At 37.8% G+C, this 15238-nt stretch overlaps 2 protein-coding genes across 20 annotated transcripts in view; one reads left to right on the top strand and one right to left on the bottom strand.

The window, feature by feature from the left end:
* Nucleotides 1–15238, bottom strand: part of ADGRB3 (adhesion G protein-coupled receptor B3) — a 498176-nt gene that overhangs the window by 224087 nt on the left and 258851 nt on the right. The window contains exons 13-14 of the mRNA XM_088137454.1: nt 3127–3273; nt 1506–1581 (exon numbers count right to left, since the gene is read on the bottom strand). Of these exons, the coding sequence (XP_087993580.1) occupies nt 1506–1581; nt 3127–3273 (223 nt within the window). The remainder of the gene's footprint in view (nt 1–1505; nt 1582–3126; nt 3274–15238) is intronic.
* Nucleotides 1–15238, top strand: part of LOC148217043 (uncharacterized) — a 194899-nt gene that overhangs the window by 109125 nt on the left and 70536 nt on the right. For 8 of the 19 annotated variants that reach the window (XR_015795571.1, XR_015795577.1, XR_015795572.1 and 5 more), the window contains one exon: nt 457–585. The exons of 8 other annotated variants lie outside the window; for them this stretch is intronic. Coding sequence is in view for 7 of the 11 variants with exons in the window: in XM_088137515.1 (XP_087993641.1) it covers nt 457–480 (24 nt within the window). In the remaining 4 variants the exon portion in view is untranslated. Of the gene's footprint in view, nt 1–456; nt 586–968; nt 1740–1781; nt 3107–8630; nt 14066–15238 lie in introns of those variants that run through there. 3 more of the 19 variants (XM_088137518.1, XM_088137526.1, XM_088137522.1) reach the window with 3 other exon arrangements.

Raw genomic sequence — 15238 nt, 5'->3', positions numbered from 1 at the left:
CATGCATCATACCAAATTTGGGAACTTTTGTTGTAAGTCCTAGACAGTGAATCTGAGAAAATATGGTCTAGAAAGATAAATTCCATGGAGAATTAGTGGGCAAATAAAGATCATGAATCCTTTTCCACTTCCAAAACTTTTTTTGTAAGCCTCAAAGCCTGGCTGAGAGCAAAACAGAATGTCTCATGATCCTATGAGACATTTGATAGCTGGGGAAGGGTGAAACATTCTTCTGACTACCAAGTTTTGCCATCAGTGTCTCTTCTACTCTGCATATGTAGTATCTTATTCCATACAAAGCTGTTGATGTGAAGACTTCACCAGAGGCAGCAGAAAGAAAAGATGCAGTGCTACAATTAAGTACCTTCTCTCACTTCTTTCTGGGTCTAGAGGACTTTCTGGGTTTTGCCTTGTTCTTCATTCTTCTCTAATTTCATTTATGTTTGTGCCTGACAGTTGAAGCACTGGAATACAAACTGAGCAGAAACTGCCTGGTATCTCCCTGGATAAATCTCCTTTTGATTTCTATGGAACATTTTTTGATAAATGTCTGACATTCAATGGTTGCAGGTTATCTCCATCAAGGTGAGAGGCTACATTTTTCAGTTATACTTGCTTAGCTGTGCTTAAATCTGAAAATAACTTATTGTGCCTAATTACATAACAATGCACCAAGGAGGGGGCAATGCTGCTACTCAGGGAGAGTGGAGAATTTTTTTTCCACATATTTAGGAAATTAAGTAGCCTTTGTATTAAATAAATGTATGGAGTTGAGATATATCTATATCTTACCCAGTAATGGTGTCATATGTCCTTTTGTTTTTGTGTTTAGGTTATTTTATTGAAGCATTTATGTTGCACTGATGAAAGCATGTTTGTATCTATAAATACCTACAGCCCATCTACAATTTAGACACTGTGCCTCACCTTATATACTCTCAAGGCTAACCCATATGCTTTAATTTCAGCTGACTGATTGAAACAGTGAAATTTGCGAAGACACAACCATAAACTGTTCTACAGCTCTCCCTTGCTCTCTCTGTCATATATACACATGCATATACTTACATATATACACATTCTCTCTTCCTTCCTAATTCTTAGCCATTCCTCTCTGCCTTGGAGAAAGGCCTGACTGACCACCTCTATCTCCTTCCTCATTACCCATATTGAGCTAAAGAAAGTAATTTGGTTGAGCCCTGAGGAATATCTCCTCCTCCTGTTACCAGCTTATGTCTTGCACCATTGCTGTCTCATCTCTAGTGGACTCCTTTGGTTAGGTCAGGTGATCTTGTGTCATCCAGGACATTCAATGCTATTGAAGGTCAATAGGAAAAGCAGGAAAAGTAAATGGTGCACTTGATGTAGAACCCAAACCAAGTTAGCGGTTCCTTCATTAGACAAAAATAAGAAAGGAAGCCTTATATTGCATTCCTCTCTGCTTTCTACAGAACACATCTTAGACACATACTCCATTTGTACTGTCTCTTACAGTAATCACTTACCTTAAAGTAGGCAAAATAAGTTCTAAATTTTTGTACAGTACTGCTCCAAGTACAAACACAGTGGATTCATCTAGTTCTAAAATCAAAGAAAGAAAGAAGACAATATGTAGATGAAGCTTGCTGCCTTTCTAAACCTTTCCAACTTTGTCATAACAGAGATATATACAACAGTATTTTATCATGGTAGAAAACTTTTTTTTAAAGAAAATCAACATTGCAACTGTAATATATTTTGGTGCATTATTTTATAATAATGTAATAAAATTTTACATTTAGGGAAGAAGAAAAAAGTCTCTATACTGGAACATTTCACATGATTAAGAACACCCTGAAAACTTGCTATTTTGTGAAATTCATCATTTGCTGCTAAGCCAGCATTTTATGTTATAGTCTGCCTTGACTATGAAAGATCTGTGCAAATTATTTTTGGAGGGCTTCCTTCCTTTTTCATGCTGAAGAGGGTAAACTATGGCAAGAATTTGGCAATTAATCTTAGAACCTCAGACTCTGTGTTTGACCTTAGGAAAGTCACTGGAATAGTCACTGAAATAGTATTTAAATAACCCCCTCTCCCAAAAGTTAAATAAACAGTTTGTCACAAAGTACACAGGGAACCACAGCCAATTTCAGCTAAGTAATGTCCTATATAAGCCTATATTTGGAGAAGTCACATTGTTCATTCTTGTGCAACTAAACTAAGCATAGGGCATTCCCATATGGAAATGGGATAATCTCATAATCATGAGAGCTCTCTTCTCTCCCCGCTCCATATTCATGCATAATGTTTACTTGTTTTGTAACAAGATACTAACCTGATAGTGACAAATCCATTACTTTCTTTCCTATATGCAAGAGTTATAGATAATCAACATGATCATACACATGCACATACAGAAGGAGGGAAGAGGGAGAACTAGATAAGTGAGTACTATATCAGTCCCCTTTTCACATACAGAATTTACCTTCTGTAGGGAGGCGAAATGGCTATTTCTGTAATGTGTGAAGGGACAAAAAAATTACAGCAGCAATTTGGATGCGCTCTGAAGTAGGCAATTTTTTTTCAGCTGATCTTCATTATTATCATTATGATTTTAAATTTATTATGGCCACCCACTCCAATACTGACTCTTTCCCCTTGATTTCCCCCCTGATTCTTTGCTGTTGCCATGGTTATTTCCAACTTCAACTGGGTTTCCATAGAAATAGAAACAGGGTCAGGGTGCTTCATAATATGGAGGCATCACCAGCTATGAACTGATGGGAAGTCCAAAAGAGAAATCAAAATATTAGCTTTCATGCTCACAGATTTAAGAACTTTGAATCATACAAAGGATAAGCTTGCAACTCTTTCTGCTATAAACTTTCCATGCTTTATGGAGACCTGCCATGTTATAATAATAGAAGTTTAGTTGTAGATGCTAATCATTAAGATTCAATATCCACCTTTTACACTGTACATTTGTACAGAAAGAACCTGTCTAAAATTGGACTGTAATACTAATCTTTAAATGGTTGATCCAAAATACTGAAGAAACAAGCCCACAAATATATGAGTTAGCAAGTTAGCTTTCCTCACAGTGCTCTCGTGAAATATAAGGTTAAAATGCTTTTTAGTTTTTACCTGTTGACATAGGGGTGAAGATATTTTTGGGAATGACAACCCTGTCTTCTGAGTTTCGGGCCCAGTCAACCATCCCTTTCCTTCCTTTCATGGGGAAATTGATGTCTGTTAGAACAGATGCTGCAGGAAGCTTCTGAATGCTAGCCACTATTAAGAAAAAGTATATCAAAAGAAAAAAAATCAAGCAGAACTCTTGTTTTAGAAATGAAAGCATTATTATTATGGATCAATTTAGGAAGAGCACGTATGCTTCAGAATTCTGACTGTGAGAAAAAGATAAGTCAACGTTTTATAGGAACGTATTTCAAATTAAACAATCCTACACATGTGGACTCAGAGGTCAGCCCATTGAATATACAGGGTTACTTCCTTGTATACATAAAAACCAGAAAGATGACAAGCTTTGGCGTGACTAATAGACTGTGGGTGCAACGCCGTGAACTTTCTTCTCTCGCTTGTCAGCTAGATTCAGAATCTTAATAGGGACTATTCATTCTGTTATTCCATGACATGAGATTCACATGGAAGGAGATATTAGAGCTATGTCTTCAGAACAGATTCTGAACTGATTAAAAACGACAGAATTAGGGAGAAAATATTGTAAATTGCTTGAGGAGATATAATTTCTAGAACCAGATTAATGAAGCAGTAACAATTCTTACATCCACTGCACAGGCATAATAAGATTTGAAAACAAGTCCCATTAAATAGATTGACATATCAGCAGCCTGTAACTTGCTTCTGGAAAAAGTAGAAAGTAGAAAACTGGTATTGTATAAGCCATTTTCGATTATTTTTCAATGTGAAAAGTAATTATTACCATTTTATTACTTCTGCTTAGCACATTTAGAGAGCAAAGTACTATTGCACTTCACTTCATTTATCTTCATAATGACCCTTCAGAGTAGGCGACTGATATTTTTATTTGATATACAAGGAAGGAAGATGCAAATAGTCTAAGTAGCTTAAGATGATTATTATCTAAGTTATTTATTATTTATAGAGTGCCCTCAGTGTGCAAAGTTTCCTTATTGAGCAGGGTGCTTTACACACACCTTTCAGTACATTTATGACCTGGCTGGGATATAAACTCCAATTAGAAAAGAGGTCACTTTGGAGATGCAAATGAGAATTCATCTCCCCAAATGGACATTTTGCCAAACACTTCTCTCCTCACATAGTTATTCTTTGCATACCTGGACAGAATCAAGTTGTACCTAGCCTGTTTGAATTCAACCTTGGCTTTCAACTCACTCAGAAACCATTCATCCATCCGGGTTGTCTCATTCAACAAAGACCCCTCCCCCCCTTTTTTAAATAACAATATTACCAATGAGCAAGTAGAACAGATACTGTATGCAGATTTATCTGTTAAGTTATTGGTATAGCTTGATAGGAATAATGATTCACAATGGTTAACTATTCATTAATAGTTCTGGTTGAATGCCCCTGTAGATTTTTTGTACCACCACCATCTCAACAAAAATCTGGCTGCTTGTGAAGTTGGATGAAGAGAAAATAATCCTGGGTAAAAATGTTGGTAGGGAAAGGCATTTTGCAAAGCAAAATCTTAGTGAGAAAGAAGAGCTCTGCAAAAATGCTAAAGTGCTTTGACATGAAAGCAGTTACCACCTCCAAACTGAGATTTATAGTTTTAGCGTATTGGTCCCAGATAGATCATGGTTAGGAAGCCTGAACAAATTCCAGTGTAGAAAACAGTAAATAAGTCATTTAGGGAAAGCTTGAAGGACAACATGTAAATATGAAGAAATAAACTGAACAGAATTAAGCTAAGCAAACCATTATTTAATGATAATTCTGAACCAGAACATAATGAACTCAACCAAGCCACTACTCCAAAATAGGGCTTACTCCCTAGAAACAATGTTTAGATTGTACTACTGAGCACATTAATGACTATGAACAACTGAATACAGTATGATTTTTTCCCAAATAAACATATATTGAATTGTGCTATTAATTTGCAAAATTCAAAAAGCCATTACAGTCAGTTTTAAGTGAGTTGTATGAAAATACATACTGACATTTCATCGCTCTGAATGCAAATATGGGATATTATTTTTTTAATGGAAATGCATGCCTGTTTGTGTATTATAATTGCTACAAGGGTGGAAGAAAAAAAAACAAACCACAAAAATAATAGTGGCTCCATCTAAAACAGGCAAGTTGAAAATTTGTTTATTCATCTCGTCCTATTTATAATGTAGTGGTTATCTAGAGATCACTTTTATTTGGATTTTAGCAAACTGAGTGGGACTCCATGGTAACACTGTCAGTTTGAAATAAGATTCAGACTAGTTCTAAGTATTTGACAGACTGGTGCACTGTTATTCACATTTGCAAAGATGATAAACAATCTGCCCAGAGCTCAATTTCTAATGTGAGCCAGGATGGTAATTGTTTTTTGTACATTTTTCTAAAAATAATCTTAGAAAGAGGGTAATAGAGTTGATGCCACTTGCACACTGCATCTATTGGCAATGATGTGCATAACTAATTTACAGCACATGCCCCAGAGAGGGGTAAAAGAGAAAGACAACAGGAAGATCTGTAAAAGCAGTTACAACAAAATGACAACAGAAAACCATTTACCCTCTCATAAGTGGATTTCATTTTAAAGGAAAGTGTAATTTAAACCAAGAGACAAGGAAAATTAAGATAATTATATTAGATTTCTAGAATATATTGCTTGACAACTAGCTTTTTCATCAAGTTGTATTTAAGGCTTTTTCAGGTGTATATACATGCATGCGTACACAAACAAACACAACTCTGAAATGATTTACTGCACCACTTCGAATTTCTGTGTATCACAAAACTTCCAGCCATTTCTAGACTGCACCTCTGAAATTATTTACTCGTTTCTCTTTGAACGGGGCATTGAACAGAAGCAGTCTTTCAGAGATGCATTTACAGGTAGCCCTTGATCAATGACCATTCTTTCAGCAACTGTTTGAAGTTATGGTGGCTCTGAATAATGGTACTTATGCCCAGTCCCCAAAGTTAAGGCCATTGCAGCGTCCCTGCAGTCAAAATTTTGATGTGATCAAAATTCAGATGCTTGGCAGCCCACCCACACTTATGACCACAGAGGCACTTCAACTCCCCACACCTGCCCATCTCCCGCCCTATTTCTGCCCTTTTGGCCACCCTGCACAGTGGCAGTGCCGGTGGCATTGGGACTGAAGTAGAGTCCCAGCCTTTCAGCATCCTCAGCCAACTGCAACTGCCCCTGGGCCTCTACTTTAGCCCCAGCACTGCTGGTATCACCACCACCAAGGAGTGCTGCCTGAAGCCCATACCATGTCCAGCCACCCCAACATCCCAGTGCAAAGCCCCACCTACCCCCCTGCCCTGCACTCTGCTGGCACTGCCACCCCCAACTGACCTTTGCCATTTTCTTCTTCCTGCTGTTGGTGAGGTGTGCCTGGCCTGGCCCTGTGCAAGGCAGCTGCTGGCCATGGCAGACCTTCCTGAGGTCATGTGCGCCCTTCTCCAAATCACACATGGCCTTCTCATGATGCTCAGAAGCCTTCCAAAACATCATGAGAAGGCTGTGCATGATTTGGAGAAGCACACATGTGATGTAGAGGCCTCAGATGCCTTCTGAAGCATCATGAGAAGATTGTGCACAATTTAGAGAAGTGGATGCACAACTTGGAGAAGAGTGTGTGCAGCCTTGGGAAGAAGCCTGGAGTGGCCAGCAGCTGCCTCACATGTTTTATTTATTTATTTATTTATTTATTTATTTATTTATTTATTTATTTATTTATCTGTCAATGTGTCACCACCCATCTCATTAAAAAGCAACTCTGGGCAGTTTACAGAAAAGATAAAATCAATTAAAATACAATATAAAAGCAGCCTTAAATAAATAATAAATAGATTCCAAGAACTGATGGAATTGGCAAGTAGCTCAGGAAGCATCATCAAGGCACCAGCCACCTCCAGGATTGATTAGAGCTCTTATTGCCCCATACAAGCTGGCAGAGCCAGGTCTTTAGCCCTTTCAGGAAAGCCAAGTGAGTAGGAACCCACCACACCTCTGAGAGGAGAATATTCCTCTTTATATCAACATCAGTTTCCTGGAAATCTCATGACTAAGCAAAGGGAACCAATCAGAAATCAGAGGATGCAGCATAAGCTTTTGAACAATAAGCTGGAACCAATGAAATTTTCCCAGGCCAGAGAATATAAAAGAAACAGGTGAAAACCTCCACACTGGAGCTGAATCAGGCACTAAATCTTTTTTAACCTTCCACACCTTCACTTTGGGATAGCTACCCAAAATGCAGTAATTAAGTATGTTATATAAGAATTGATTATTCTTTAAGGTTAAATTCTGATTATGCTCCAAACTCTGTAGAATCCACACAGACACACTATACAGTACTTTTAACACCAAATACAATAATTATATGTGTGTGTATTATATATATATATAAAATTATTGTATTTGGTGTTAATCTGATACTATCTGGCTTGTATCTATGTTGGGAATAAAATAAACCTCTGTACCTCTTCCTTAGTCTAGAACATCAGCAGAAATCAGAATATAGTGGTGGATTATGGAGAACTAGCTGCAAATCGGAATGTAATGAATCTAAAAGAACTGGAGATTTATAGGAGGGGCAGCATGTATCAATGTAATCTAGAAAAAGAATGGAGGGTACCCTGATTGCCTTCGAGAGGGACTCTTTGAAAAGTGCAGATAGTCCTCGCTTACTGACCACTCGTTCAGTGACCATTCAAATTTAATGATGCTGAATAAGGAGACTTATGACTGGTTCTCGAAGTTGTGGCTATCTCAGGGCCCCCCCACAGTCATGTGATCACAATTTGTGTGTTTGGCAACCAGCGTGCATTTATGATGGTTGCAATGTCCTGTGGTCATGTGACTGCAATTTGTGGCTTCCAACAAGCAAAGTCAATGGGGAAGCCACAGAAAGTCGCAGGTTGCAGTCACATGACATCATGCTTAATGACCCATGGTAATTTACTGCTAAGTCATAAGTCAGATGTCTCTGCATCTGACTTATGACTTTTCACTTTACGACCATGTCGCTTAGCAATGGAATTGCCGGTCCCAGTTGAAGTCAGTAAGTGAGGACTACCTGTAAACAGTAATGGGATCATAGCTACTATAATCCAGACTAACAATGATTTGGATACTGACATAGAGGGTAAGAGGTAATGCAATCAATAGTGCCATGAGACCTAAGTCATGAGTGTGAGTCCAGTACCCAGGGACCATCAGAACCTAAGACACTTAAACCTGAGACTCCCCAAACAAGATCATACCCAGGAAGTTTATCTGGATTTCACCAAACCTTCATTTTTACCTCCAAAAGAATGAATCCTTAAAGCTACTCATCACTGCAGGCAAAGTAAAACCAAGTGTTTTTCCATTTAAGGCAATGGTGAATTTTCCAGTCTTGTTTCTCTCTATATAGTCTTAGAACTGCCTATTTTTTCCCCTGTAGTTGGATTCTGAAGCAGCCTTCTTCTCTACTATGATGCACATGTGAAATAATAAATGGGGAATAAGGTCATGCAAGAATGAAAGATTGAAGATATACAGTTTCTGCCAACTCACTGTGTAACATTACCTTTTTGTGGTAATCATTAATGGAGGAAAAGTGGCACACATAAATTTGCCTTAACAGATATTATGTCAATAAAATCACTTCAGGTTCTTTGTGGGTTAGATTTCATACAGAACAGAGATTAAATCATTTAGTATAATATCCACATCACAAAATTAAAAAAAAAATGCACATACATAGATGTTATATTACTGTAAACCAAGTTAACTAAAATGCCATTCATTCTGATTTTACAGTGCATGTTTGTATTTATTTATTTATTAAATTTATATGCTGCCCATCTCCCCCAGATGATTTGCAAAACATATCTGAAAAATGAAGCAGAATAAAGTGCATGTTTCATACATGATAAATTCCTAATTTTGTACAATATCAATGAAGACAAGTCTTATAAAAAGATTTAACTAGTTTTCATTAGAACAAAAGTAATGTGTTTGCTCTGTATACACTAATACAAGCAGAAAATCACTCTGTATTAAGTGATCACAATAAGGAATTATGCAAAAATATTTAAATGAGAAGCATAAAATATCTTTAATTAAAACTGTAAAAATATCTTTAATTAAAACTTTAGTTATTTCAGATTTGCTGTAAGCTTTAACATTTTATATTTGTGTATTTTCAGCATAAAATAAAATAGTCAGATATTTTGTGTAAGGGCCCCTTGTGGGTTGTCTGATTTGTGAGATGATGGTGGTTTTCTCTGAATATACTTTTTGTATTTTATGTTGTGTGGATTGTTGTATTTTAAATTTTGTATATTGCATGCTATCCAAAGTTGTAATGGAGTTGGGAGGCTAATTCTCTCTCTCTCTCTGTCCCTATATGCACATATGCACACATATATGGACAAATCAGGTTTCCTGAAACTTAATTTCATTTGGAACAAAAAAACATACTTGGTAGCATATAGGTAGGATGTACCTGAATCATACTGAATCAGCAGTCTTGTGGTCAAGAATTAAATCTTTCAGAATAGTCTTATAACTGTTACCTTAAAAACAACAATTTAGATACTATCTTTTGTACAGGAGCTCAGGGTGGTGCACAAAGTGCTCCTTCCTCATATTTGTCCGCACAACAGCAAGTCTGTGAGGTAGGTTAGGCTGAGACGGAGCAAATGGCTTAAAATCACCCATGAGTTTCCATGGCTTGAGGGCTGGACAAGAACCTAGGTCAACCCACTCCACCCCAACCTGGGTCCAACATCTTAACCAGTTTGGGATTAACAAATTTAATATGATAAAAACTCATGGAGGAAATTTGATCATTAAGCAGGTGAATATCACATGGGTGCAGCATGGTAGGGAAATGATGCTAAGAATGGTAAGAATCCTAAAATAAAACAAGCTGTTGCAAAGTTTGCATTTCTAACCTCCTGGGTCAGTGACAGCAAATTAATTTTGGGCTGATTTTTTTGGCTGTACTGTGTAGAGGAGAGTTCTGCATAAAGCACTAAAGTGTTACTTTGTTTTTACCTCATTTTATCATTTGTATTTTTTCTTTTCTTTTCCTCTTTTATTCTTCTATCTTATTTTATTCTATTGAATCTAAGTGTTCCAATATGTATGTTGGGTCTGTGACCTGTAATAAAATAATTGATATTGAAATATTAAAAGAATTGGGTTACATACTGTAAAACAAATTTTCCCCAAATACAGTGAGGGAAAATTTAGATGCTAACAGGAATGCTGTTAAGTTGAATGCCATAACCTGTGTTGGACTCTGAAGTGCCACAATACGCATTATTTTTGCTATGAAAAACTAAAATAGCTACATCTCTGGAAGCTGTTGAATGAGTAGGTTTTTTTTATCTATTGACATTTCCGTTGACCTGGCTCAACCTTAGCCATTGTTTTATGACTTTTTTTTTTAAATGTTTTGATATACAAAAAGTAAAGATGTTTAAAAAATCACACCAGAAAGGAAAGAAAAGGAAGACAAAGACATATATTTCTGCCATCAACCTCTTGGATGGTTGGGGAATGACTAGATGTGCTGGGTGATTACTTGCTGCAAACTAGAGATATTTTATTTTACTTTATTGAGTAACAGAGTAGCTTTAAATTTCAACCTACTTTGAAATAAGTTAAATACCAGCTTATTTCAAGGTAGGTTGGGTGCAGGGACTGCAGCATTAGGCTTGGCAAATAGGTGTGAAAACAGATTATTTGGAGGGATATGAGGGTAGGAGGCAGATTTTGACAGTGACCAGGAAAGGGAGGTATGGCAGTAAGTTAGGGTTGGAGTAAATTTCCCTTTCTATCCAGAACCTCTTCCTGGGGCCTGGGCTCATAGGCATCTGTACATAACCAGAATGACTTCAAAATGAGGAAACATGCATCATGATATCACAGTACAAGCTTCACACTTTATACGTACCTGCACTGCAATATCACACACAAACAGATAAAGGACAGAGTCTGCATTGCCACACAAGTTTCATCATTTGCCTCTCTTTTCTTTCCCCCATGGATGCCCATACCTAGGCTCCTTATCACTGGGCATCTTGGCCTCTGCCTGTTTTTGTTAAACACCAGATCTACTTATAGTAAGATCATGGTCCTCCATGATTGGGTTCTGGAGGAGCAAACTATAATCTTCTTCAGCTCATGTTGGGGCTGGTGTTGGAGTTTCCTAGATTATTAGTGCTGGGTTTTTTTTAACATCCCTGCCCTTGGGAGGGATGGCTCAGAACTTAGCCTTCATTGCAATTATGGGGATATCCCAACTGATATTAGGCTTCATCCACGTACAGTAGGCATGCACAGGTTGGATCTAATTTTCACCTCACACCAGAGAGTGATCTGAAGTTACAGGCCTTTGTCATGGCCAGAGCCTGGTCAGTTTGAGGCTACTGGCTGCAATTAACTTCTGCAAGGGTTGATGGACTGATTAAGATGGATCTGCTTGGATTCCAACAGCTATTGTTACCTTAGTCCTGCCCCAGGCAGCCAAGGCTGGGGAGAGGGAGCAGGCTGAAGAGATGGTAAATGCTTCCTTGGCAGAGGGACTGGCACATAATTTTTGAGGTACATAATATATATCATGTTATATATCACATAAAATCAGCATCACGTTGACATTTTAAAATCTCATTTCTGTTTCAGTCACTGCCATTATAAGGAATGAGTGGGCTTTTCCCCTTCTGTTCTTTTAATATTATGTTGTTCTACTGTTTTGGGTAGGTCTAGTCCTTCTAAATAGTGTTCTAAGACCAGAACATTCCAGACAATGCCTCAATTTTCAGTCCTACTCTATTTGTATCCTTCTTTCCCCTTCCTGTTACCAATACATGCATACACATTAATAACTCAGCACATATATAAAAAAAGAGCAACAATTTTGCTGTGGTATTATATATGATTGCATCAAAATTCTTCAAGCACAGCCCCCTGCAAAGGCACATGAAAAGAATTCTGATGCATTCACAGAAACACTAAAAGCACAGTTGCCTTTTGTATGATATTTTAACACACATGAGTGTTAGTAACATAAAAGTGGAATGGAATGGAGGCCATGAAATAAACAATTTTTTTAAAAATGATAATCTGGAGATTTTGCAGGGCCAAGCTAAAAGTCCCTAACCCAAATACAACTTTCCAGGCTTAGCTATATGATGTCATATCAGGCAACTACCTTATTATGAAAACACTTTCTCAGGAAAACTACCATCAGCGTAGTCACAGAAGGCCAAGGAATACTAATAAGCTGGGAAAAGATACTGGGAGGGGTGCTGAGCTCTAGGAAAACAAAAGCAAGTAACTCCCGATAAACTCTGTTCATGAAATACTGCCTCTTAGTTCTTTCAAAACCCCACTGTGTCTGTAATCTTGCCCCATAACCTCATAGATACACCTTAATGGCCTCATGGACCTCACTAGGCACATGATATGTTATATTGAAAGACATGCCTTGCTGCTATATGCAATCACATGTAATTTGCATAAATCTATAAAGAGGGATGATAACTGCACCTTTTGGGGGGGCCTTCTTTGCCTCTAATGGTATCAATAAATCAATGTATGCTTCAGTGTAAAGTGCCCTGTTTCCAGTTCAAATGTACCCCTTAACATTCTACTAAATGGACATGCACAGTGTTTCTATAAAATGAGTTCTAGTCCTCCCTTAGGCACGAAAGACAGCTGGGTGACTTTGGCTAATCACTCTCTCTCAGCCCAGCTCACAGGATTGTTGTGGGAAAATAGGAGATGGGGGATTACGTATGCATGCCATCTGGCATTGACCAAAGATAAGGGCAAGATTTTTTAAAAAATATAATAAATAAAAATTAAATTTAACAATAAAAATCCAGATGAAATTCTGTAATGATAGAGATTTCCTGATTCACATTCAGAAATCGCCTTGTGAGCTCTTTTCTCAGTTCTAGTGCAGCATAAGATACTCTTAACTCAATCAGCTGACACAATGGCTGCTTTGAAAGCACAGTCTTAGAGACCCATCACCCAGTGACTCTTGCAATCCTTTGTGGGGGCACAAATATGCATTCAAATATTATCTTTGTTTAATCTCTCTCCCTTCTCCCCTTCTGCTCCCCAGCCCACCCCTGGAACAATTAGGCTTTGCAATACCAGCATATTCATGGGGTGGAAGTAGATCTTACAAAGGGTAAACTTAAACCAATCATAGAACTTAATTTGTAAAACACACTTTTAATTGTAATTATATTGCATTTACCTACTGGTGAGAGAATAATGGGGCTATTTCCTCTGAAGGCTTTTTAAAACAAGCATTGGGCTAATGACAGACTCTTTAAAATGAACTTTTAATTGCAGGAGGCCAACTTGTGTTCAAATTTCATATGTTAAGGAATTCACAAAGGCAGCAACCCTAAATGTACTTTCAAGAAGTATTCTGCATACAGTACTTATGGGATCTTTTAATGCTGTACATGAAATGTATCTTGATTATATTAAAAATGTTTATGTAAAAACTAAGCTGCAGTTGTTTGATTATTGTGTATCTTAACTGTGCACAGAGTTCAATGAGACTTAGCACCAAATCACTGAATATAGGCGATGACAAAGAACCAACAAAGCTTCTCTTTTGGAAATTTCAATATTTGAGTAAGCAAATGAAGAGCAAAAAGAAATTGACAGGTGAGTTCAACTGAGGAAAGAAAAGAATCAGAAAAGAGAGGAAGAGCCAAGGGGGGGAGAGAAACTCCTGAGTGCTGATGACAATCTCCTATTGCACATTGTACTACTGACTGCTGCTGATTGCCTGTTGGGTGTGGTTGAAGCACTACTTCCTGCTGATTTAGTTGAGGCAAGTTCAGGAAACAAATAAATAGGCCAGGTGTGCTTTCCTCCCTGAAGAGGACAAGAAGTGCATATAATGAAAATATAAGTAGATTGCCTCCTGGAAGAGAAGGTAAAGTGACTTGATCAGAACTATCTACTCCAAAACATATCAGGGAAGATAAGGAATTCTTAGATCACACTTAGGAAACAATTGCGGAGAGATAACAGTACCATAAAACCTTCCAAAATATAGAAGAAAGCCAGGTGGAAGGACAGAGGGATGGAAGAAAATGACAGTGTTTCTTCACTCCTTCTTGAAGGGGAAGAGAAAGAGGAAGAGAGAGAAAAACATTGGAAATGAACATCTGGCTATGCAGATTGTGCCAACGGGAGCCATTTGGATATTTTGATAAGGAGATGCACTTCTAAGATAAGGGACTTCTGGTGAGAGATGGGCTGCACCTTGTACGAACTGGGAAAAATGCACTTGGAAGGCACCTCGAAACCTGCTCTGGAAGGTTTTAGATGAAATCTTCTAGGATAGGGAGAAGACAGCCAGGAAAATAGTGCAATGCCAAGGCTGGGAGGGAGATGCAGGATATGGAGGTACCCAATAATGTACAAATAAATATAGGAATGCATACATCAAGTTGCATGACCAAAGGATTTCAGCAATGTACAGAGTACAGGGACAAACAGGACAGACTATAAGTCTTAATGCAGGAAGGCAAATATCAATTCATACGCATCTGGTAGGATGAAACTCATAAGTGAAATGGAAGGATTGAAAGATGTAACTTATTCAAAAGGAATAGGCTAGACAAAAGAGGAAGAGGAGCAGCATTATTTGTGTGCATACGTATTGAAATCCAGGACACTGAGCTCTAGGGTTCAGTCAAGAGCATCTGAGTAAGAATATAAGGAAAGAATAACAACAAATATATAATTTTGTGTATGTGCTACAGACCACCAAGCCACATAGAAGATCTGAATTGTGCTATCTTGAAGCAAATTACAGAACATTTTGGGAAAAGAGACACAGTAACCATGAGTGAGTTCAACTACCCAGACATCAACTGGAAAAGCAATTCAGTCAAGGTACTGCAAGGTTCCCAAAATTCTACAGTGGGCTTGCAGAATGTTTCATTTACAGAGGGTTGAAGAAGAGAAAAGGGAATTGGATTTCCAACAGAAAAGAACTGGTTGAAGAGGGAAAAGCAG

The sequence above is a fragment of the Python bivittatus genome, unplaced genomic scaffold (assembly GCF_059951505.1).
Source record: "Python bivittatus isolate LINGU-HERP-01145 unplaced genomic scaffold, Pbiv_v1 ctg000020_np1212, whole genome shotgun sequence".
Classification (NCBI taxonomy): Eukaryota; Metazoa; Chordata; class Lepidosauria; order Squamata; family Pythonidae; genus Python; species Python bivittatus.
Note: the sequence above shows the minus strand (reverse complement) of the source record. Positions and strands in the feature narration are given on the sequence as shown.